This window comes from Harpia harpyja, chromosome 9, assembly GCF_026419915.1.
Source record: "Harpia harpyja isolate bHarHar1 chromosome 9, bHarHar1 primary haplotype, whole genome shotgun sequence".
In the NCBI taxonomy this organism is placed as follows: domain Eukaryota; kingdom Metazoa; phylum Chordata; class Aves; order Accipitriformes; family Accipitridae; genus Harpia; species Harpia harpyja.
Window position 1 is genome coordinate 37569634 of NC_068948.1, and position 23744 is coordinate 37593377.

The 23744-nt window shown below is 48.9% G+C and overlaps 1 protein-coding gene across 2 annotated transcripts in view; it reads left to right on the forward strand.

Moving 5' to 3' along the window:
* Positions 1 to 23744, forward strand: part of MMP17 (matrix metallopeptidase 17) — a 68085-nt gene that overhangs the window by 30319 nt on the left and 14022 nt on the right. For both annotated transcript variants that reach the window (XM_052797235.1, XM_052797236.1), the window contains exons 2-4: positions 13169 to 13301; positions 15258 to 15384; positions 22535 to 22818. In XM_052797235.1, coding sequence (XP_052653195.1) covers positions 13169 to 13301; positions 15258 to 15384; positions 22535 to 22818 — 544 coding nt within the window. The remainder of the gene's footprint in view (positions 1 to 13168; positions 13302 to 15257; positions 15385 to 22534; positions 22819 to 23744) is intronic.

Here is a 23744-nt window from a genome sequence, read left to right on the forward strand (position 1 = left end):
GTGCCCTTGCTGCAGCCTGCCGGGTCTCTGTGCAGCCCACAGCTGGCACACTGCTTCCCTCTCCCTCCGGTACACCATTCTGAGTTGCCCTAAGCACAGCGGGGTCTGGAAAACTGAAAGATTTAGGCAAAAAGGAAGATTTTCCAAATGGGCAAACTGTTGGTAATATTTCAGCCAGGGATGCTTCCAGGCTCAGTTTGGTTTGGATCCAACTGGCCAACCCCTTGTTGTGAAATACTCCAAAGCTGGCAGGACCTTCTGGGGATATTTCCAAAGCCACCCTGTGATGAGTGCTGGGGAGACAGAAGTTCTCATTGCCGCAAGTGGGATGTGGGGTTTGGACCTCTGTTTTCCTCTGAACTACCTGGGCAGGACTAGACGACAGTCCTCTCATTCTTCCATCTGCAGGGTGCCCACATCCCAGGGATGGGTAGTGTGGGAACGGCACCCAAAAGGCCCTCGCACCACTGTCTGCAAAGCACCGTTATGTGCTGCTGCCAGTGACCCAGCGCTCTCCTCCTTTTGCTGCCCCTGCCTCAGTTTCCCCATTGGTAAAATAGGAGCTGTGTGAAGTTTCTGTGCTATGAAAATGCTTCCAATAGCAGCCATGGAGTAAAAGGGACGTGTCTGCTGGATGCGTGAGTTTTCCCGTGTCGTGCCACGTAAGCAAGAGCAGTCGTATACCGACCGCCAGCTCCTGATGTTACACAGCCCCAGCAGCGCGCGGGCTCAGGAGGGAGCGCGGAGTATCTCCCCTGTAAAGCTGCAGTCCTGGTGGGGCAGGGAGGGCAATTCTCCCTGCCAGCAGCAGCAAAGAGCTGTGTTACAAACAGCAACCTGCCTCCTAACAAGGAGGGAAAAAAAAAAACCAAAACCTTACTTTTCCAATATCCCATCAGCTTGTACTTGGCTGGGATGAAGCTGTGCGTGCCCGGCCCAGAGCAAAGCCTGGAAGCAGCTGGGAGGGGGTGAGCAAGGGCAAACAAAACTGGTAGTACATACACAAACCGTAGCCTATACCCACATTTCTGTTGGACAAAACATTGCAAAAACTCTGCTCTCAGCCCGTCCTTCGATGTGGCAGAGCCGCAGGTGCGAGCAGTGGCCAGGGCACCCGGTGTTCCCGCGGAGAAGAGCTGGGGAGCGGTGGGGGTGGTTTGCAGGAGGGGGTGTCAGCTGTGCACAGCTGGAGGGATGGAGGGGTCGGCATCCGCGCCCTTGGCTTTCGCTCTCGTGCGGGAGCTAGTTATTGCTGTTTGCCCAACTGCGGTGGTCTGGTACATACACAAGTGGTGCTGCATAATTTGGTACAGCTTGTAATGCCTGAAGAGATAACAGTGTGTATAGACGTGCAGTTTTATTATTATTTAAATTAGCATTTGGGATGGGGGGAGTGCGTTGCATAGTTCAGCTCATTTGCAGAAGTCAGGTACTGTATAATTTGAATCCCTCTGGGGAGGAGTATAATCTGAGGTTTTGTTTGGTTTCTGCTTTGTTCTGGATGTTTTCTGCAAAACAGCTTTGGTCCCAAGTCATGATTAACAGCAATTCTTACTGAAAGCAGAGACGTCCTGGTAGCCACAGGAAAATGCCCTGGACTAGTCAGAGCAGGTTAAATTATTCATTTTGGTTAGCTTGTTTTAATAATTAAAGAATTTTTGTCATGTTTTGCAAATTGTCCAACACTGCGGTGATGCAGGGCTCTTTTTTTTTTTAATCTGCCACTGTTCAGTGGGTAATTTCTTCCAGCTAGTGCAGCCTGTGGGGCTCTCCTGAAGTACTTCTGCAGAGTTCCTGGTGTTTGTACCTGAGGGCTGGTCACCTAAGAATTGTGATATTATTGCTTCCTTTGATTTAATAGCCTTGTTCACGAACAGAAGGCTCCTTTTTTTTTGTTGCCCACAGCATCAATAATTGTTCAAGACACTTGTACAACTAATAGAAAGAGCCTGTCAACAAGAAAAGCTCATTGTAATACTGCTGTTTTAAAGAGATTGGGGGAAGCAGCAAAGCCAACCAGGTGGCAAATGTGTTGTTCCTGTAGTCACATAGATCCAGGGACAGGAGACATAAGTGGGGCTTAATCCTCTCCCAAATGGATGCTCAATTTCACACCCCAGCACAACTTCTGATTTATAGATTTCTTAACGTCACAATATTTTCATTGCTAAAAACTAAAGGGGAAGATGCAGCTAAGACCCAATCTAAAAGCTGCTGAGGTAAATACAGGGACTGTGGCTGTTGTTAGCAGCCCTTGGACCAGTCCTAACACAGAGCGCGGTAATAACAGCATTTGAATTCCCAGTTTGCAGAGGACTAGAGGATTTCTGCAATCTCTTGAAAGGGATATTGAGCCACACTGTCAGCATATTTAAACAGGCAGTCTGTGTCCTGAGGTTATCTTGAAAACCAAGCCTACCTAGCTGGAGAGAAGCCTGATGCTACAAGGGGAAGGAAGGAAGCAAGCCACTGATCTCTGAGCTAATGAGCGGAGGAGAGACGGGCAGCTGAGCTGATTTATCAAGGTAAAAAGTTGTTGGCTGCTGTAAATGGGGAAACATTTAAGCTGTGCTGGAGCTTCAGCTCTGAAGCTTCAGCTCTGAAGCCTGGGATGGAGGCTGAGGGCTGTGAGCAAGGATGTGGATGGGCCAAGGCAAACTCTGGTGTTAGCGGTCATGCTGCAGAGAGAAAGTCAGGTCTGGAGTCCATCCTGGAGAAGACACTGTCCTAATAAAAGATCCAATAAACGGAGTTAGAGAGAGATTTGTTTTGATGTATAGCAGTCTGCTCAGTTAGCTACCAGACGTGGTTTGTTTAATGACTGAAACCGAAAGAGTAGGAGCTCATCTCGGTGAGACTGGGAGAGAATATAGATTAACGCCATTGTGTTCTCAATGCGTCATTGACTTTCCCTACGTACCATAAGCAAACGTGCCGTTCAGGTCCAATGAGATGGACAGGCTCATTAAGCAAAACCAGGACCTCTAAAGTCACCCCCTAGGAGAGCTGTGCTGTGTATTCTCACTTTGGTAAAGAGCAATTTGTACTTCTTTTTTAAAATAATTCATCATTTTCTTGCTCATCTTGGTCCCGATCCAGCTGGAAGACAGGAGTGTTTAGAAGTTCTCTGCACAGTCTGCTTGGGTGATGTCAACAGCCCCATGTCAGATACTTGGGAGGCTTGGAGATTTTAATTAAATGTCCGAAAATCTGTGTGCTGAGATGAACCAAACCCCCAGAGAGCTCATCTTGCAGAGCCTACCCCTCGTATGCAGGGCAGGCGTCCCAGCTCCTGTGGTGGAGAGGGCTTGGGGAGCCTCCTGACACAGGATTCCCCTTGGCAAGGGACACAGCAGCTGCCCTCCCTGCCAACCCTCCTGCCTTACGGATGAGACAAGGTGGAGGAGCGCAGGCAGAGGAGGGTCAAGGCATGCTCTGTTCCCCCGTCCATCTCCAGCAGATGTTTCCTGAGGAGCACCGTCCAGCTGGCTCTGCTTACAGCAGCCCCCCGGCAGCTTTGGACTCCGATGAGCCTTGTGCAAAATCATCCAGGAAACCACGGACATTCCCGTGTCCTGTGCCCAGAAAACCCGGAATTTGCAAAGTCTTGGCTTTGATTTTTCTTCGTACAGAGAGGATGTGATTTCAGGGATGAGGCAACCTCTCACCATGATTTATTGCCCTGTGTTGAGCAGGGAAACCTCTTCCCTGGCTACGTGTGGACGGCGGCCCAGTACACGGGGAGGAGAGTTCTCCTGGGCTTACAAATGCTGTAAGAACTGTATCTGGTGACATCTAATTTAACCCTGGCACACCAGATCTGAGGTTAGATTCGATCCAGCCGTGCCTGCGGGCATGCTCGGAGCACACCAGCGGGTGATGCTGGTGGGGAAGGGGGGTGCCAGGGGGACGTGCTCCCCGGCTCTGGGGACCCGCTGGCTGCTGGGCTCCAGCACGGAGGGGAGCCAGCATCCAGGCGAAAGGCCTGTCCTGGGGTTTTGTGTGAGCTGTGAACAGTGTAGATCATCATCTGCAGCTGCTTCAAGAGCGGTGGGTGGCAGGTCTCATGGATTCCAGTTGCTCCATCGCTCACGCTGGAATTGGGCTTTTTCCTCTACCCTGCTTAGCCACTCTCCGTCCTACCTGGACTTATGGGTTGAGGTCGTACTCTAGCTTGTCCTGTGTAAATGGAGCCGGAGCGAGCCTGTGAATTAACCCAACAGCCACTACGCTCCATGATGCAGACGAAGCTGGCACAGCCTGGGTACTAGCAGCACAGATGCTCTAAAGTGGATTTTTAAAGCACATCCAAACTCTGCTGCCGGTATTTATATGCCATATGTTGCAGTGGTAATTACTTGTGCTTCTCAATGGAATAGAGTATTGGGGTTGTTTAGATCCCCCCCAGTGGGGTTACTGGCCTCTGGGCCCACCAGAGGACTAGAAGTCACTGCATTTTTGTTTTTAATGCAAGCACTGGCACTGTCCTATGTAGTGAGCAGGGCCGAGGGTATTTGGGGAGAGCCAAAGTCCCAAGTTTGCTGTTCAGCCCAGGATCTGGCAGGCAGCATCTGTCACCAGGACACGGTGCTGCCAGGTGAGAGCTTCCTGCGCCTGCTGCAAACAGCCTCCAACTACGCCCGCACGAAAGGTGCAGGGTGATTTTCACAAACTGTGCTAAGCAATGAGTTACATGGCTTAGAGCTACTTTTGCAGCAAGATAAAAGAATGCTAATTTGGTCATTTACCTGACTTCCCCTCACAGTTCAACAGACTATTATACACCAGAACTTTCTTCTTTTCCTTCCTAAATAACTCATTGATGACAAAGGATGCTTCAGCACAACAGGCAGCATTATGCAAAACTAGGGCTGATTTAAAAACAAAAACTATTCCCGTTGAAACTCCTTTTTGAGGTCATGTGGAGTTTCAGTTACACACAGATTTTTTACATTGTTCATTGCCTTTGAATGGAAATCTTCAGGATGTGCTGGAAAACCTCTAGTGATTGAAGGCCTCCCTAAAGTCCTGGTGTGTTAAATCTCCACCAAGAAAAATACACATTTATGTTGAAAATACAGAATAAACTGTACCTTGTTTACATGTTTTGTCACTTTTTCTTACTCTGAAAAGAAACCTAAACCAGCAGTAGGAAACAGTGTTCTGTGCTGCACTGTTCTGCCTGCCTTCTATGGGTGGGAACTGGTTCTTTGATCTTCAGTTCAAAGACATTGAAAAGGCTGTTTCTGTGGTCTGCAGAGAATTTCCTTCTGCTTCTACAACATCTCTTGATTAACTCTGTGTTTCTGGGAATGCCTTCATTATCCATCCAACCAAAGAGATGCTTAGACCTCGTGTAACATCTACCGCAGAGTGGGTGAAATTTGCTTCCAAATCATGACAGCCTTCTTCTGTGCCCACCTTGCCTGGCGGAGAACGTCATCCCCCAACGCCCAGGAAAGCGGCAACGCAAGCAGAGCCCTGCAAATGAGCATCTGAGGCTACAAGCAAGACCTGATCACGTCCGACAAGACCCGCAGGCAGCCAAGTTGGCATCCAGTTGCTGGCTGGGAAGCGAGCCGTGCCGGAGCAGAGGTGCTCTCTCTGCTGGATCTTTAATGACCTGGATGTCCCAGGTCCAGTGTCATCAAGTGGTTTGATCCGTCCCTTGCCAAGGGACCTGCTAGCTTCAGGATGTGTAGGTTGTGGCCTTTTGCAACGCCGCTGTTGTTAACCTAATCGAACATTTAAAGCAAGGGGGAGGGAGAGGAAATCATTAGCAGCTGCATTAACTTCTACCCTGGATTCTGTGCACAGCGTTCGCTCGAATTAAATAGCTGTTTGGATTCAAGCGACTCCTCCAGCGTGAGCTAATGAAACCGGTCCTGCGGTTCAGTGGTGGCGTCAACCAAAATCCTGGTTGTAATCCAAACTGCAGTTTTTTCTCCTAATGAATTAATCAGCTGATTACGTGCACGCGATAGCTCATTAGAGAGGTGCGTGGCAACCTTTGGAAGGAAATTATTGGCTTTGTGTGGCCCGGAGGCCGTTACATCGCAGGAGCACACTCCTTGGAGTATTGCAGCACCATATGTGTTGCTCTAATTAATGGGCGTTGTTCCTGGGGTCGTTTGATCTCAGGAAAATGACTGTAAAAATTTTAATACTGTAAACCTTCGAAAACTTGGAAGAAAAACTCAAACAGCCAAAAGCAATTTCCCTTTAATCTAGCTTGTGGTGGTGGTGATTTTTTTAATTTCTTTTTTTATTTTAAAAGCTTCCACCCTATTTAATGGTAGCTGCAGAGATAAAGTGAAGTGTAATTTGGAAATTAGTTCCGGCTGTTTGAGTTGTAGCTTTATTTTAGTAATCTGGGTCATTAATTTTGTTGAATAGTGTGTTTGGATTTTTCCTCCCTTGTGTGCGCGAAGCACAACCGCACCCAGGGTATAAAGGGACTTCCGCCAGGAAAGGGAGATTTCAGAATCCTCTATCCCCTGGGTGACCCTACAAAAATAAAGGCCGTTTCTCTGTGGTTATCTGGCGTGGACAGCAGGAGACGAGTGGTGGAGATGAGCGCTGGGGCGGTTTGTGCTCCTGCTGCAGCCAGGGACGTTGGGCACGGTGGGGAGGGACCTCACCGGGGCTGCCCCCGCTGGAAAGCCAAGGGCTGGCTTCACGTCAGGGTAAGGGTTTAGGCTCTCAGCCATGACGAGAGCCTTTTTAAATTATTAAGGAGCGAAGGGTGCACTTTGGTAAAGCTTTTCAAGGAATATTAATGAAAGGGATCTTTTGAGTGAAAAAACATGCTTCTGCTCAAGCCTTGGACTGCCCTGAAAATTTGGAAATTGGGATATACCAGCATCCTCTCCGTGCATCCAAAGAGTCTCCAGAGGTGTGTTGCAAGTCACTGTGAGCGTGGCTCCTCGCTGCAAAGAGGCACCTGGGGCAATGCCGGTGGCCGTGGCATGGACCAGGCAGAGGTGCCCACGGGTGTCAGAACCGACAGCTCTTGGAGAACGTTGTGGGTGCTGCTTGCACCCCGGTCAACAGGGGCGTGAATTTAAACCCAGTTTCCTCCTCTGGAGTTGGTGGGGTGGGGAGTCTGGGATGCTGGTGCAAAGCTTAGGGTGCGGTCTAGGAACCTGCAGAGGACCCAGGGACTGGGGGTAAAGCTCTGCTCTTCTCTCTGCTTGGCAATGTGGCGGGTAAACCAAGAATAACGATCTACATCCCTGAGCAAAGGGAGTGTTACAAACTCTGCAGGATTAAGGCTGTTTTTTCCCCTGTATGTTTATGCAACAACAAGCAAAAAAAAATTTTGGGGCTAAGCTTTAGAAATGTGGTCATTATAATAATACAAGAGCAGGCAGAAGCATGGAACTGGCTTGGGTAGAGTTTTTCTGCTTGTCCTGATTTCTTTTTTGCTGTTTATCCTGTTTATCCTCTCCTTGTTATCCTGAACTAGTTTGTCTTCTTGTAAACGCCAACCTACGACCCTTAAAAAGAAATCATCAGGAAGAAAATTTGCTGACAGAGTCTTTTTTTGCCTGTGGCAGTTGAATAAGCCCATCAGCTTATATAATATTAATATTTGTAAAAGCAAACCTACGGAGCTCATAAATCTTCCATAAAAGAGGGACAATATCTACATCTATTTTAAAATTAAGCAGGTAAGTAGGTTCTAGGAAAAAAAGGGTATAGATACAAAGGAAGTGGATAGGTGAAAGAAATGAAATTGCCATTTTAATCTGAAAACTGGCTCTGCATAAGTGATACCAGAGGCTTCACTGCTGCTGGAGCCAGCACTTGGCTCTGGGTCATCACTTGGCCCTGGAAAGCCCCAGTTCCTGGCTGCTGCCACAGCAGTGTTGCTCCCTGGTATTCCATTCAAGTGGGTTAAGGAATAAAAAAAAAGTCCAAAATTGAAGCAGGGCTTGTTTGCAGGGGAGAAGAGGACTTAATTAGCATTTTTTTCTAACTTTGTGCCTTTTCCAAAAGAAAAAAAAAATCACGTGAAAAAAAAATTCTGCAGTTTTAGATTCTGCTTACCATTTTTTGAGGCAAGAAGCAGGCTTTTCTCCATTATGCTATGCCGCAGCACTATGGGAACCCAAATGAGAAAAAATAATAGAGCTTATTTTTAGCCAACCAGGTGAGCAATCTGTCTCCAAATACGCACACAGAGCAGCTCCGTGGAGGAACGACGCTGCCGCGTCACCATTGACACAGTCCCTTTTCAAAGGAAAACTGTGCTTTGAAGCAGTTGCCTTAAGACATCTTTTATTGGGTACCACCTGCAGTGGGATGGGAGGGGTAAAATCAAACCTCTTAAAGGTTGTAGGGATATAAGGGAGAGAAAAACTCCTTTCAATTTTTCTTCATTTCTTGAGTTGTGTTGTCCATAGATGGCTGGTCCCATGAGACCACAAGGGATGGGACACGGGCAGCACCTGTGGAGCCTCCGTTCCTGGTGCCTCGGTCCCGAGAGATGAACATGTTGCGATGGCTTTTCCCCACTGTCTGGGACACGGCATGAGTCCTGCCGTCCCATGTGGGGCAAGGTGGGATCTCCAGCCCCACAGAGGGGTGGTGTTTTGTCAATAAACATCCCGGCTGTGGGTTTTAAGGGGTATGTATGTGCTTCTGCTCAGCGCTGAGCAGCGTGAGGGCTCTCGCTGGCAGCTGTGTTTATTTGGTGCAGTGGAGGGGAGGTGCAGATGGATGGGTGTCTTTGGACGTTTTTGCCTGGCATGCAGCTCTTCCTTTTTTCTTTCTTTTTTTCCCCTGGCCCTGAGCACAATGAGAAACCTTTAATTCTGTATTGCTCAGTGGTGGAGCTGGACCAGAAGATTCATCATGGACTGGGCTCAGTCCGTCCAGCTTCCCCCAGCCCCATCTTTGCCAGCTCCCAGCACCAGAGAAATCCATCGTGTGGGTCCACTTTTGGCGATGGCAGTGAAACACGTTGGCTGGGTCCGACCCGGCAGCCCCCCGCGGTTGAGGATGGAATTCCCAGTGCAGGACCAATAGATGGGAGACTAGGGAAGTCTATTGCAACTATTTTATAGATGAGGAATTGGGGCCCAGAAGCAAAATGAGGTGATTCCCACAAAAACTGAGCTGGGATCCCGTTAGCCCCAGACCAAGGTATGTACTCTGGGCCATGGCATGAGCTATGTAGTGCAGCCACACTTGTTCCCAGATCGTCTCGGGGCTGGAGGATGGTCAGACTTTGGCTCAATCTGAATTTTTGGGTGAAGCAATTTTTTTCCTTTTAAAACAGGGAGTTGCTGGAGCTGAATCTTCTCATGGGATTAGGTCAATTCATTTAGCACAGCACATTTTTAGGGAAAAGTTTTTATCATGCTAACTCAGGCAAGAAAAATGTTCAAAGAATTTCAGCATTCAGCTCAAATCACTACTTCATTTAAACATTTTAAGCTAATGAGTTGGGAAAAAAAGCCTTTTTTTATTAAAAAAAAAGTGAAATAAGAAGGGAACATGTTGAAGTTATCTCAGTGGAAAATGTTTTCATATTTTCATCTATGGAAGTTTATGAGTTTAGCTTTTGTTTTAAGTAAGGACAAGAAAATATCTGAAAAGCTTTCACAGGGCACACAGATAATTAGCCAGACAGTTCCTGCTGGTCTTTCTCATCTTCAAATCCAGCTGCATTTTCCGTAATGAAATTTTCTGCCACAGCAAAGTGGAATATGAAAGTTCAATATTATGGATCAGCTTTGCTTACGAGGAGAGAGGAAACAGGCCAGAACCCGTACACTGGAAAAGAGATGAATGAGAGTAATATCACAGAGGACTATAAAATTATGGAGAACCTGAGTAAGGCATGATAAACATGATGGTCTACATGAAAAATCACATTCAGGAAAATCAGTGCTAGCAAGGTGGATCAGGTGAAGGGTTTGTGATTTTTGTCCATTCCTTCCATCTTTTCTTTAGGGAGCCCCCCATTTGCTCTGGGGTGTCCAGTTGTGTTTGTGCTTTTTCCGTCCCTTTGGATTAAGAGAGAAGATCTTGCCCCAGCTGCAGCCAGAGCAGCAGGACCTTTGTTGGACCTCACTGTGCCTTTGCTTTCCCCAGCCTTTTGCTGCCACCTCCATCTCCAGGAGGACCTGAGCAAACCTGAGTTATGTACATCTCCAGCATAGCTTCGGCTCCTCTGTCATTAGAGAATAAATGACACTTGTCTCCATGGCTGGGGAAGAAACCAAATTAAACCCCACCATCCTCAGCGATTGATGGGCTGGCTGCCGAGCTCCACGTCGCAGCCAATTTCTCATAAACAATCAAGGGCGAATTGTATCTCTAATGTCTGTCACAAATGTTTTTGCTATGCAAAGGGACAAATAGGAGCAGGGAGAAGAGGAAAGAGCACTTGGCCTGGCCTTCAGCCTGATGGCGGGGGAAAGCTGTGACGATGCTGACGCGCTCCTGGCAAGGTGGTGGCTGATGGAGTTGCATCAAGCAACAAGAAATGGCCAGATAAGCTGCTTTCTCTGGCTGTAATAACACACCACCCTGCTAAAATAAGGCAACCATGAAGGAGGGTGAGGAGGGAAGTAAATTACCAGTGAGAAACCCAGCACAGGAGACCATGTTCCCCAATAGGGAGCCACACCAAGTGTGGGGAGATCTGTTATAAAGCTCTGTAAGTGTGAAATTGTTTAATTGGGTTTGCCAGAGAGGGACTGGGGATGCTGTGGCATTCGGATGGCTGCTGCAGGTGACACCAAGCTATAAGACATTCAGATTGTAGTGATAAGCAGGTACTGACTTTTGGCACTAATCTGACTACAATGAATTTGTGGTGTATTGACCGCAGTGGAAGTCTAGATCAATATCAGTCTTCAAGAGGCTCAATAGATCAATGTTTCTTTGATACAGATAAAGAAAATAAAGGGTAGGTGTTTATGGCATTCCCTGCATGTGGTATTATTATTCTTTGCTGATCCTTTTGCCAAGGTGGGGGAGGGGAGCGAGAAGCAAGGTAAGAAAGGATTTAGAAAGATAATTCACGAGGCATTTAAAAAGCAGTTGTGAGAAGGAGATTTACAGCATTTTTTTCATCAGTTTTAGGCTGAAAAGAGGAAGAGGAAGATCTTCATAGGAATGTATCGTCCTTTGAGAGACAAATTCCTATCAAATAATGGTCTTGGGTTTAATGAGGCACCCATGGCAGGGTGATCGCTGGCATGCGGCTGTGCTTGCTTAGGCTTTGGCAAAGAGGGACACATGAGTGTTTCACAGGTCCCCACTGCTTTCTGGTGGTAGAGACGCCCACACCTGGCTCTAAATGCTTTCAGGCAACTGGCAGGGAGATGGTTAAACCAGGGCATGTGGAAATGCTGGAGAGGAGGGCACAGAGAGAAAAGCCATTTACTTCTCTACTTAAATAAACCAGACGGCCCTGCTGGGGGCTGCGGGTGACTGAGGTTTCAGCTTCACCAGTAAGCCAGTCCTCACGCTTCTGGTGCTGCTGGGGTGAGCATGACTGCCGATTTATCCCTTTGAATAAATAATGTGAAGTTTAGAAACCTGCTGCCATCATCAATGGGATTTTCTTACAGTGTTTTTTTAAAAATCCATTTATGTAGGTTTTTGTTGTTTTTTTTTTTTTTAAATGACGAGGGCCATCAATCACCAGGAACGACTTCTTGGCATTGGCCAAATTTTAGGGGAAGGCTGTTGAAGGGTTTTCCTCTGCTCCCTGTCCCCGTACTCCTCCCTGCTGCACTGGAGGGCAACAGCACTGCTGGGAAACCGCTGGGTCTCGCCGGGGTGGCGTTTCGGTTCCTGGAAGCTGAAACTTTGCAGCTGCAGCATCATGTTGCCTGGGAACTGGTGGAAGGGGACCAAGTCAAGGTCCCACCACACATGGTGGACTCTGAGGAAGTGGCTTGGCATGTTACAACTCCATGGTGTTTTTCTCCAGAGGGCTCAGTTTTGTGTCAATGCTGAGGTCATCCGCCTCGGCTCTCGGATGACTGTATGGGTCAGAGTGGGGTTGGAGACTTCACAGTTGGGTTTGTTTCCAATCAAAATCCTAGTGTTGTGAACATCAAGGTAAAACAAGTCACTCTCATAGAATTATTTAGGTTGGAAAAGACCCTTAAGATCATTGAGTCCAACTGTTAACCTAACGTCCTCAAACTATCAGGGTGCATTGAGGGGACTTGGACCTCAGGGATGTCCTCATCCCTGTGTCCCAGCTCATCTCCACTGGGTGAAGGGAGCCTCTGCCAAGCTGTTTGCACCCTTAATGCACTGCAATCTCAAAGCTCGGCCACCCCAGCCATTCATGGACTGGAAAGCAACAGGAGGTCGCAGCAGGTCGATTAATGTCACAGCAGGATGATAGTGTTGTGGCAGATTAGCTGAAGGGACCCAGAGAGCAGGCAGAGCTCTTGTGCCGGCATGGGGACATGGAAGGATTTGCAAAGGGCACTTGGCCACAGAGGTGTTCCCCATGCTGGCAGGGAGGAGGAAAGGTCCCCTCCTGTCACCCCTCATGGGAAGCTGTGACCTTACTGTGGTGCCTGTGGGGGACAGCAGAAAGTTTAAAGCCCAACACATATGGTCAGAGAGGTCCGACCAAGACAAAGTTGGGCAAAACCCAGCTGCTCTGCAGCCTCGGCCAGAGGTCAGCGAGGTTCCTCCATCAGACCCGGGGACCGTCCCCAAGACCCCCGTGGGCTCCCACTGGAAGTGAGGTCCCGAGGGAGGTGGCATTGCCTGGCCCTCACAATGAGCGGTTTTCCTCCCCTTGCTGTGCTCAGCCCTGCAACAAGTTTCCAGTAAGAGCTGCCAGTGTCCGAGGGGAGAATCAAAGGCTCCTGTGTGACCCTCGGGCTGGGGCTCTGCTGCTGCTGCTGCTGCTATCAAAGATGGTCTGCAGCTGGGTGGCAAAATTAGATGTCACCCTTGGAATGTGTGAAGGTCGCCAGATCCCGTTACTGAAGTGATGTGTACAGGTCCGTCCTGACATGTCCATTTGTTAGCAGTTCGATGGAGAAGTCAGGTATAAATGTGTAAATGGGAAAAGGATTTCCAAGCAGAATGGATGGGACCTTTGGAGCATTTTTCCCTGCGTACGTATTTCCTTCCTTTCCTTTTCTCATTCTGCCCTCTTCTCCTTGTTTCATAGGACTGGCTGACAAAATTTGGGTATCTGCCTCCTCCGGATCCTGTCACAGGACAACTGCAGATGCAGGAGGAGCTCACCAAGGCCATCACTGCCATGCAGCGGTTTGGGGGACTCGAGGCAACGGGGGTCCTAGGTCAGTGGCTCATGATCCCTTCTCTCTCCGGTGCAGAGGGATGCAGGGATGGCTCCTTGCAGGTCCGGGGAGGAGAGGGGACTTGGCGCTGAGTTGTGGAGTAGCATCATCTCCAGGAAAAGCTTACACGGGGGTAACATATGGCCCAGTTTACAGCTGTAAGAGTAATTACATGGCTCAGGTGCTTTGTTGCCTTGTGCTTTCAAGAACCTGAGGCAAGCAATTATTTCACCAGACCCACACACCCTTGGGGTTCCTGTCGTGCTTAAAATAGCTTAAAATAGCTCTTGGTGTGTTCAAACAAAAAAAGAAGAAAAAAAAGAAAAAAAAGAAAAAAACCAAACAGAGAAACTAAGGCTGATAGGTTGTCCTGTTCAAAGCCTTAATTGCAGCATCATACTGAGTTGGACAAAAATCCTGATTAAGCCTCCTAATTTGAACATGTAGATATTCTGGTTTCTTCACCACTGGGGCAGAGCGCAGGGGAGGGAGGAAGATGGTGTTGCATCCCCCCAGTGCTGCTCGCTCCTGCCCATGACACATAGAGCCCCAAGGTGCCTGCGGAGCTGGCGGGGGTCTCCTTGGCTCTCGCCGAGCCACAGTGGCTCTGGGCACCCGCCCCCGGTTGCCCCTGGCCAGCTGAGAGCCCGTCACCCTCCCCAGTAGCTCCAGCGGTCAGCGGGACAGGGCAGTGGGTGGCTTCTGCCTGATGTGGCAGCCACATCTGGCTGGGAGGGAGCAGTCCAAGGCCAGGCTGAAGTGACACAAGTTTCCCTGGCATGGCCGAGGTCGTTCCTCTCAATGTCCTCATTGAGGGAAAGAGAAAGCCAGCATTATCCTGGCCTTTGGAAGGGTGCCTGTCTGCTCTCCTCTCCTCCCTGACACACAGCCGCGACCTCCCGCCACGTGGCCAGCTCAGTTCTGCTGCTTGGGACAGAATTAATGAGAAGTTGCTAATTAGCAGGCCAGTCTCCGTCCATCCCGCTGCCCCCGGCAGCCCTCCGCCGCTCCCCCGGAGCAGCTGCTGCCTGAGCAGCCGCTGGCCGTGTCCCATCGCTGAGATTTTTCCCTCTCTGCTCTTAATTGAGTGCATGCAATTATTTCTCTTCTACCTTATCACAGGCCGCAGGAGGCCCGGGAGCAAGGATGGCCTTTCAAATGCATTTGCATTTTCATTTTTGGAGGGGGTGTTTGAAACAGGCCTGGGGGGCTGCCCCAGGCAGGTCGTGGACGTGGGTTTGCATCTGAAAACAGTGTTTAAGAGGTAAAGCCAGCACGGAAAATGGATGAATGAACAACCTGTTTGCCTTTCAGCAGATGAGAATAGGAGCTTTAAGCTTTCATTCAGTTTTAAAAATAAGTAAGAAGGAATATGAACATTTTCCAAACGAGCTCCTAGCTAAACAGAGATATAGTTTATTTACATGTGAACGTCTCTGCTTTGCCAGGGGAATAATGGGAAATTCAGCAAGAGAGAACAAAACAGAATAATTAAAAAAATATGGTTTAAAGTATAATCAAAACTGGCCACAGGTGGTTTTCCATACAAGTTTTCGAGATCTGTAAAGTGTCATGCAAGAGGTAACCTGCTGCATTTCCTCCTGAAATCAATAAAACCGTCCATTGATGCTAACAGCAGAGATAGCACCTCATCCCCTGGCCATGGGGTGTCATCTCACCTCCTGGCAGCCCCAGCTGGTGGGTGCTTTGAAGAAATGGGCTTTCAGCAGGAATTGCTGCCGTTGGTGAGTGCAACCGTGGCATGGAGAGGGCTCAGTGTCCCATGGGTGGCACCACATGGGTGATGCTGGGGCCAGGACCATGCCCCAAGGGCTCCCAGGCACTACCTTTCGCTCCGCTGCTGCATCCTCAGCGCTTCCCTTCCCTTCTCCCTGTTGCCCCTGGGATTCTTAACCCACCGTTCCCATGATTTCTTTATTTTTTTTCTAACCCTAGACGAAGCCACGCTGGAGCTGATGAAGACCCCTCGCTGCTCTCTGCCCGACCTCGCCACCACAGAGACCAGGAGGAAGCGATTCACACAGGCTGTCACCAAGTGGAGCAAAAGGAACTTGTCTTGGAGGTAGGAATTCATCCTCCCGTACTGAAATGTTGCAGCGAAGGGCTGATCCCACACAGACCTGGGTTAAATGCAGCTTTGTGGTGAGTTTTAGGGTGATGTGTTGAAACGTGTCCCTCTGTGCTCCCAGGACCCCACAGACTATTTATTTAAACTCTTATCCTGCCGATCCTAGCCTTGACTTCTTGGACCCGCTCGGCCGCCGGCTGGGAATGGTGCAGATTTCGCCGGTGGATTAGCTGGGAGCTTTTTGCTGCGTTGCAGTGGTTAGAGCATCATTTCTCTTGAGTTCATTGGGACTTTGCGCTCTCTCAAGCAGCTGCCACAGACTTGGCTCAGCACAGATTAGGCTTCTTCTCTTGCCCCACCTGAGCCCAAGGGTTGGGAGCATTTTCTGGGTAATAGAGTCACTTTTTTTTCTCCACAGCCCCATATTGCCCTTGCTACAGGGGAGTGTTTTTCACTTGACATCAGGGAGCGACATGCGTGGGTCACTGAACCTGTGACACACAGAAGTTCGGGTCCAACTTCCAGAGCCCCTTGCAGTCACGCTGCAGGTCAGGGATGGCAAACAAGCTGATCCCTGTCCCACCAAGACTTGTGCTTTTTGGGACTCCTTTTTCCTCCCTCAAAGACCACATGCTGCAGTGATTGTTCCTCCAAGAAAGGTGAGCACCATGAGGTGCTCCTACTATCCTGAAAACACATGTGGATGCTATGGAGAGATCTTATTAATAATAAGCTTCTCTTTGACCCTGACATAATCCCTAGAGCAAGTCTACCTCCCACTGCAGTAACAAATCTCGACTTGGCTGTCGCTGTTGACATGTGTTGAAACTCTGGCCTTACCAGGGATTTGGTCCAGCACATTCTCCTGAGACCTTATTTTCAGAAAAGATAAACATAATTAAGCCGTTGTTAGCTTCAGTAAGAAACAATTTTGGCTCATGGATGGCTTCTCGTAGTGAAGTGACCCATGTTATAAAAGCTCAGCCTGTCCCCCCATTGACTAACCCCTCTTCATGGGTAAGAGGAATAAACTTCACATTTCAGAGAGGAAAAAAATCCCTTTGGGCAAATCAGTAAAACCTGCCCTGATGTCCCACGAGCTCCCAGAGCCAGCACAGGGGGGACAGCTTGTTTGCAGCCCTGAACCCGGCAGCTCCTCTGAGCAAAGCTGGGCTGGACAAACCCGAGCTACGTCCCACAGCAGGGCAGGTGCGGTGGCCAGGCGGTGCAGTCAAGAGCCCAGTGCTGCAGGTACCACCAGGACTCCAGACATGCTGGTGCAATGTCCGCATTACCAGGCTGGAGCGAAGTGTGGAGGGGAAACAGGGTCAGGCTGTTTTGGTGGGTGCAGCCCCGGGATAATCCCTGCCTCCCACCCCCTCGGAAGCTGTGATGCCATAAAGATTGCCATAAAACGGGGTTTAGGTCTGAGATGATTTTATATGTATAATATACAAATTCCATCTCCTGACAAAGTCATTTCTGCTTTTTATTCTTTGATCCTTTCCAAGATCTTGGCTTTTGTTCAAGAAAGGTCTGTATTTTATAGCTGGAGGTTGTATAAGCCAACAGAAGGCTATAGCATTATAGAAACTCCAACACAGTGTTTACATCCAGCACTTGAGATTAAAATAGCTTTTTGAAACTGCCATGAAAATCTGCCAGTAGAGGCATAACGTTTTACATGCTTGCCTTTTACACATTGATTGAAGATTTTCAAAAAAGAAAACAACACCAAATTCTATTATGTCATGCATTTAAAAATTGAAGAAGAACCTGAACAGCTGCGAGGCTGGAATAAACGGGTAAGAAACTTGTACGAAAGGATGATCTCAGGATAGGCATCTGCACTGATGGAGAATGCAGTGTCTGGCAAACAAGACTTTATAGGCATGCAGGTTGCTCAGGTTTCTTCTTTTTACCCTTGCGTACAGCCAGCCTGTGGGACTGGAGAGCTAAGGCGGCAAAACAGTACAGGTTGCATCCCGCACAGCCCGTCGTACAGCGTCAGAGCATCCCGGTACAGCATCAGACACACGGTCTTCTGTGCCTGATCTCCAGTGGATGTTTCCAGGATATTACAACACAGCAATCTTTTAATGGGATTTTTTTTTTCTGCATTGTACGTAGGTACCAGGGCACTTGGTAAGCTCATGAGGTGGCAGCAGGATGGGTTTGGGATGCGGCTGGTGTGGGGAGCAGCGTGCTGCCAATGCCCTCTGCTGGCTTCAGCGCTGGGAGCTGCCCGCAGCCTGTTCCCCCTTGCGTTTGCAGCCTGGTTTTTCTTTCACTAATTTTGCTTTCTTGCTTCTGGTTATGCCCCGCAGAAGGGGAGTTCACAGCCGGCATGTCCGCCTCTTCCCAGGCACTCGCCGTCTCTTTGCGGTCATGGGAAATGCAGAGTCAGGGCCGTGCCCCCTCTCTGCGTGCCTTGAACTCCCTGGGGCAGGGGAAAGCCCCCGAAGCTCAGCTTTCTAAATTTCCCAAGTTTTTTCTTGCTGAAATCTCAGCCCGGTGCTGAACAGAGCTGACTTTCATCCATCTTTAATTAAGGACGGGTCCCTGGTGCCACTTCATCAAAGCTGCAGTCTTTGAAACTGCGGTGCTCAGGACATGAGGTGCCGGAGCTGGAACAAACGCAGGTGGCAGGGGAGCAGTGACGTCTGTCAGTCACTGCCCATCACCGCCGTGAGCATCGTGAGCCCACCCGCAGCAGAGGTATGGCACTGCCTGAACTGAGATCTGGATTTACCAAGGCATGGAAGGGCAGCTGCTGCGCAGGTACCGCCGGGTTAAGGTGTGCAATCTGGGTGACCCCCAGTACCATGCTCCCATCCCCATGATGGACCCCATCCTCCCGCTTTCCTCCTCTAATTGGTGGCATCGCACAGTGGGGACCTCCTAGCCCAAGCCCAGCTGGTCACAGACAGCCGTGCCCCCCATTCCCTGGGGGTGACAGATGCCTGAGGGGGGCAGGGGTGTCTCCCCCCGGTGTGGAGCTGCTTTAGGGCTATCGTAAAGCACCCATTGCAGGCAACTGGGACCCTCGTAGGAAAAGCCTGGAGCGGCTGGAGCAGAGTGCTGGCAGCTGCCCCACTCCAGCAGCACCCCGCTGGAGCAGCTGCTCCTCTCACAACCCAAGAAAACGGCTGCGAAATTTGCTTTCCCCCACCTCTTCTCCCTGGGATGGATAATTCCCTTGCTGGCACCCCTTGCTGGGCTGCAGGGAGCCACCTGGTGCTATGTGCATATTAAAGTGCCGGAGAAGGATTATCATCCCAAAATATTCAGTAATTTTTGCAAAGTGCTGGGAGAGGTGCAATGGAGGGTGCAAGCAGCTCCACTGCTTTCCTCCTGTGGCATTGGGGTGTCGTGGCAGTGTCGGGGTAGCACCGGATCGGGGTTGTCATCCCATGGCTCATGCCACGGCTTGTGCTGCGGGTGGCTCCGGGCAGCTGGGAAAGCATCTTTGCCATGGCAGTAAGCATCCACCCCTTTTCCCCCCACCCCCGAAAAATCAATTTGGGTTTATCAGGCAATCCTTAGCCTGCTGTGTTTGGTAGTTATCAGCATTTATTTTATTTCTCTGTGGTTTCAGGGCTGCAGAAGGTGAAGGAGTGCTTTCATTAACCAGCAATTGATTTCTCATACATCACTAATACTCTTCCACTTTTGTCTTTGGGAGGACAAAAACCAAAAAGGAACCCAGAAATCAGAAGAACCATTGGTGTGGGTGTCCCTCAATAGCAAACAGAGGCAGATCAGCTCTCTCTGGCCTCTACTTATAAACCACCTTGGACCCAAAATCTCTTTGGGATGGGACAAGTGAAGGAGGGGACTCGGGGGACATGCGAAGGACTGGCAGCAGCTGGGTGAAATTCAGCTTTCATTTGTCTGCGTGGCGGTGCTGCTGCCTGGGTGAGCTCTAAAAGCAGAGTGGAGTTGTTCTCCTTGGCATCCAGTTGTGCCACTTACAACCAGGTACTGCTCGGCAGCCGCTGTTTCAAGCGGCACGGCTGATGTTGCCTCGCGCAGCCACAGCCGCCATGGGGACGGATGCTCCTCAGGGTGTCCCAGTGCATGGCTTTGCAGAGGGATGTGACTGATGCCGTGGCTCGGGGCCACGTTGGTGGGGTGGCCGGAGGGGGACTGAGCAGCCCTGTCCTCCTTCATCACCTTGCCAGTGGCTTGGCAGGGACCGGCTGGAGGGGAGAGGTTTCTCTCCAATTACTCACATCGGGCTTTTGCCTACGATTGGAGGTCTGTAAGGGGAGTCTCAGGAGGGATTAACATCCAAGAAGAACGAGCACTGCTCTCCTCTGGGTACCTAAGCACCATTTAATACAAATAATAATAATAATAATCAAGGTAGGAGGAAGCTTACTTAGTCCTGTCTGCATCTGCATGACATTAGAAATGGGCCTCCTTTTCAGTGGAACTGGGTAATGCAATGCTGACGAACGTCCTATCAGCATAATAGTCTTCTCCTAATCTCATTGAAAACAATTAGCAGAGCTCTGGCAATCAAATCAGATGCTGAACTGAAAAACCCTGATGGGATTTTCTTGAAAAATAACGGTGGTAATGAATAAAGGATGGGGGATTTTTCACTTACACCTGCAGCATGTTAATAAAATGTGGGTCAGCTCAGAGATGCAGGACCTCTTATAAGAAGCAAAATAAGTATTGATACTGCTTCTGCCTTAATCTAATGTTTCTGGAGTCAGGGGTTGGAATGAATATTCATAATGTTTGTCTCTTTAGACAGGGCTTTTCATCCACCGTCCTTTTACAAGGGAGATCAGATTCATTATCCTCATTCTACAGCTGGAAAGGGAGGGAAAGAAAAGGAAAGCAGCTCACACGGTTGAGCAGAACTTGAGGAGGGAAGAGCAGACAATGTCCCTGAATCTGAGTCTGTGCCCTCGGCACCATGATCTTGGAGATAGGTTGTAATTCCTGGACTAAACATAGTGTGTTTTACATGTATAATGACTTGTTCAGTAGAGATTAAAGCAGCAAAGGGTTTGCCTAAGTCCAGAGGACTGTTGTGGAAGATGGAGGCACCTAGTTAAAGAATACCTGGAAACCAGCTGGCCTTTTTTTTCTTTTTGTACTGTAGAGGTTTACATCCAGCCACAGTCTCTTCTATAAATTAAAAATTGCTTGAAAATTGTCTGCTCTAATCCTGTGCTCATACTGCTTGTACCTCTATGCTGTCTTTACAAATATGTTTTGTTTGAAGTCCTATGATCATCTGATGCTACATGTACGCTGACTCATTTAGTTTAGTAGATAAGGTCTTTCTTTGCCCAGAACAGTTTAGGGATAGCAAAGGCATGCATGTGAGTGACTTTTGCTCATCTGGCTGTGATGTGTTTTGCCTGATTCACCCATCTCATTCCCACCGTCTCTAGGATGGAATTCCCAAGCTCTCCAGAGAAACTGTTAGTAAGATTTCTGCTTGTTCTCATGAGTCCCTTTTTGTTCTGTTCTGGATTTAACCCTCACTAGCTTTGCCCAGGTAAGGAGGTGGTACCCACCTTGGGCTGTGTGTCTCTGAGGGCATGGGATATATGCAAATATTTGTGGAAGCAAGAGCATCCAACCTCAGTCAGCAAGTCGTTCCTACTCCCCTCCTCTGACCCATGGTGTCTCCTAGTACCCAAATCACTACTCATAAGAAGAGCTTGAGTGACATGATGTCACGTCCCTTTCTGATACCTGTGATTACCTCTAGAAGTTTAGTCAGATCATTACTTCACATTGGTGCTGGCGAAGTGGTGTAATACCGAGTGATGCTCTCCCAGCTATATTATGCAGGAGGGCAAGTGAGGCGATCAAAATTGTTGCTTAGGCCTTTAAAAGTCATGAAATATTCATGAACATTTTGGTTGGTGTACTTGTACACAAAAAATAAAGTATCCATTATTACTGGGGTAGAGCTGGCCAGAAATTTTCCAGCAGAATTGGTTTTTGTCAATAATTACTCAGTCAACAGTACGTTTTCCTGGAGGGTGTTTATTTTTCTCAAAATTGTCAATGAAAGATTATCTAAACATACTCTTTTAGAAGCCAAGGTGCCTTGTTGCATCTTTGTCTTTTCACCTCCTTTATTAAATCAACAATGTTAGGAATTCTTTTTCAAACTTTGATTATACAGGAAACAGGGACCTTTTTTTCATTCCAGCTCAGACCAAAAGGGAGGTTTGAATCATGCAGCTGCAGGGCAAACACCGGCACACGGCTCGTCCCACCTGGCTTCTCTTCCAGGGCAAGACAGAGCTGGGGACTAAGGGATGCAGTGCTGATACAGAGAAAGTATAATAGTCCTGGGATGTGTGCAGTAAGCCCCTGCTCATCACTGCTTTTTCTACCAAGAAGCAAGGCAAGAGCTTCTCAACTACAGTGCTCCATCAGATAGCCTGTCTCCTGCAGGCAATAGGCTGGAGGTGTTTTGAATGAGATTTACATAAAATGCATCCTTTCCTCTTCCTCCTCGTTATGGATTGCAGTCTCAGAGATTGCTGGCAGTGTACTGGTTTCAGAGTATATTTTATACCTCCAGCAGATATGCTGGGAAATAAATGGAGGCAGCAAATCCGTACTGGATTTCTGTGTGTCTAATAAGAATAAGCAATGACCTGCTGTTTGTTTCAGAGAAACTGATGGGCCTGTGTGTGGTGCAAAGGCTTCAGGAGTCAATAATCTTTGCATATTTGGGTTGCATTTGGAACAAATAAGTGGTGAGAAAATAATTGTCAACAGATCTGAAAGGGAGCTTGAAAAAAAAAAAAGGGCAAGGGACTCACGGCGTTGGCATTTCCAAGGCTGGGCAAGGGTAGTAGTCCTGGGTTATTAACAGCAGTTTGTGGATGAATTGTGGCTCTGAGGCTGACTGCCACCTGGTACAGCAGGATCGGGAGGCATCAGGATTCAAATCCTTGTTGTGTTTCATGCTCTGTTGGGCAAGGTTGGCTCAGTATTTCCAGAGGTCCCACACTCAGGAGGAGCGCGAAGAGCTCTGGAGGCCTCGCCGAGGCTCTGTGATGCACCAGGCACCTGCAGAGCCCTTCCTGGTGGTCCTCAGAGAAGATCTTTCATGCTACTCATCTATCCTCTTTTTTTGCCCTCTTTATTTCAGAGTTCGCACCTTCCCAAAAGAGTCCCACCTGGGCCACGACACAGTCCGAGCCCTGATGTACTACGCCCTGAAGGTCTGGAGTGACATTACCCCGCTGAATTTCCATGAAGTGGCAGGTAACAATGCCGACATCCAGATAGACTTCTCCAAGGCAGATCACAATGACGGCTATCCCTTTGATGGGCCTGGTGGGACAGTGGCACATGCTTTCTTCCCTGGAGACCATCACACGGCAGGAGACACTCATTTTGATGATGATGAGTATTGGACCTTCCGATCATCAGGTAGGTCAGGGTGGGAGAGCAGCAGCCAAAAGCAAGGGCTCCCATTTTCCCCCTTCTGCTCTGGTGGTTAGAGTGGTTTAGCCTCTGCTACACCTTCGCCCAGGCTTGGGGATCCCAACACCTTCTCCTGGTTCCCCCCTCAGCCTTGCTAGCGAAATGACAACAGCCAGTGTTGAGGACCTTCTATGTTCCTGGAAGCCTCAATGGCATCTCCGTGTTTCTCCCCATTGTATCAGCAGTTGCGGAGCTTCCCGTTGCCCACCCCCAGTCCCCATCTCTCCTGGGACCTGGAAGGTCACAGGTTGGGTGTGCCAGCTCTTGGAGCTCTTGGATGGGGACTGCATTCTCCGACTTTGGCGTCTTCTGAGTGGCTTCCCTGCCCCACATCCCGGTTTCCTATTTTGAAAGCATTATTTATAAGCTGACCTGCCTGGAAAGGGCTCTGTGGTCTGCAGGGAAAAAGCCCCCTGTGAACTCTAGGTTTTTCCTGCCATCTTGTGTCCGTTACCTGACATCAGGATGGTTACAAGTTACAATTTTAGTCTTTTTTTCTTTTATTGCATCTCGTCTGGCTAGAGCAGAGTTTTAATAAGCAGAGGGACTTTCAGAAGCAAGTGTTCCTCTGCTGCATGAGCCACCTGTGGGGATCAGGTCCCCAGCCTTCGTGTCAGGTGTGTTTTGACAGAGTGTCTCCTCTGCAGTCACCAGCTGCTAATTTACTTGTCATGTCACCTTCTCTGCGAGCCTCCCACGGGCTCCTGCTGCCTCAGCTTAATGATTTTGTTTAGACCTAACCATCTTCCCTGAAACCAGCTAATACCTTCTTTCTCCCCACCCCTCTCCTCCCTGCCCACCGGTTGACCTCCATCCATCCCTGCTGAGTGTTTATGGGCAGGAGGTTCGCCAGATGTGCTGGAGGAGGTCTG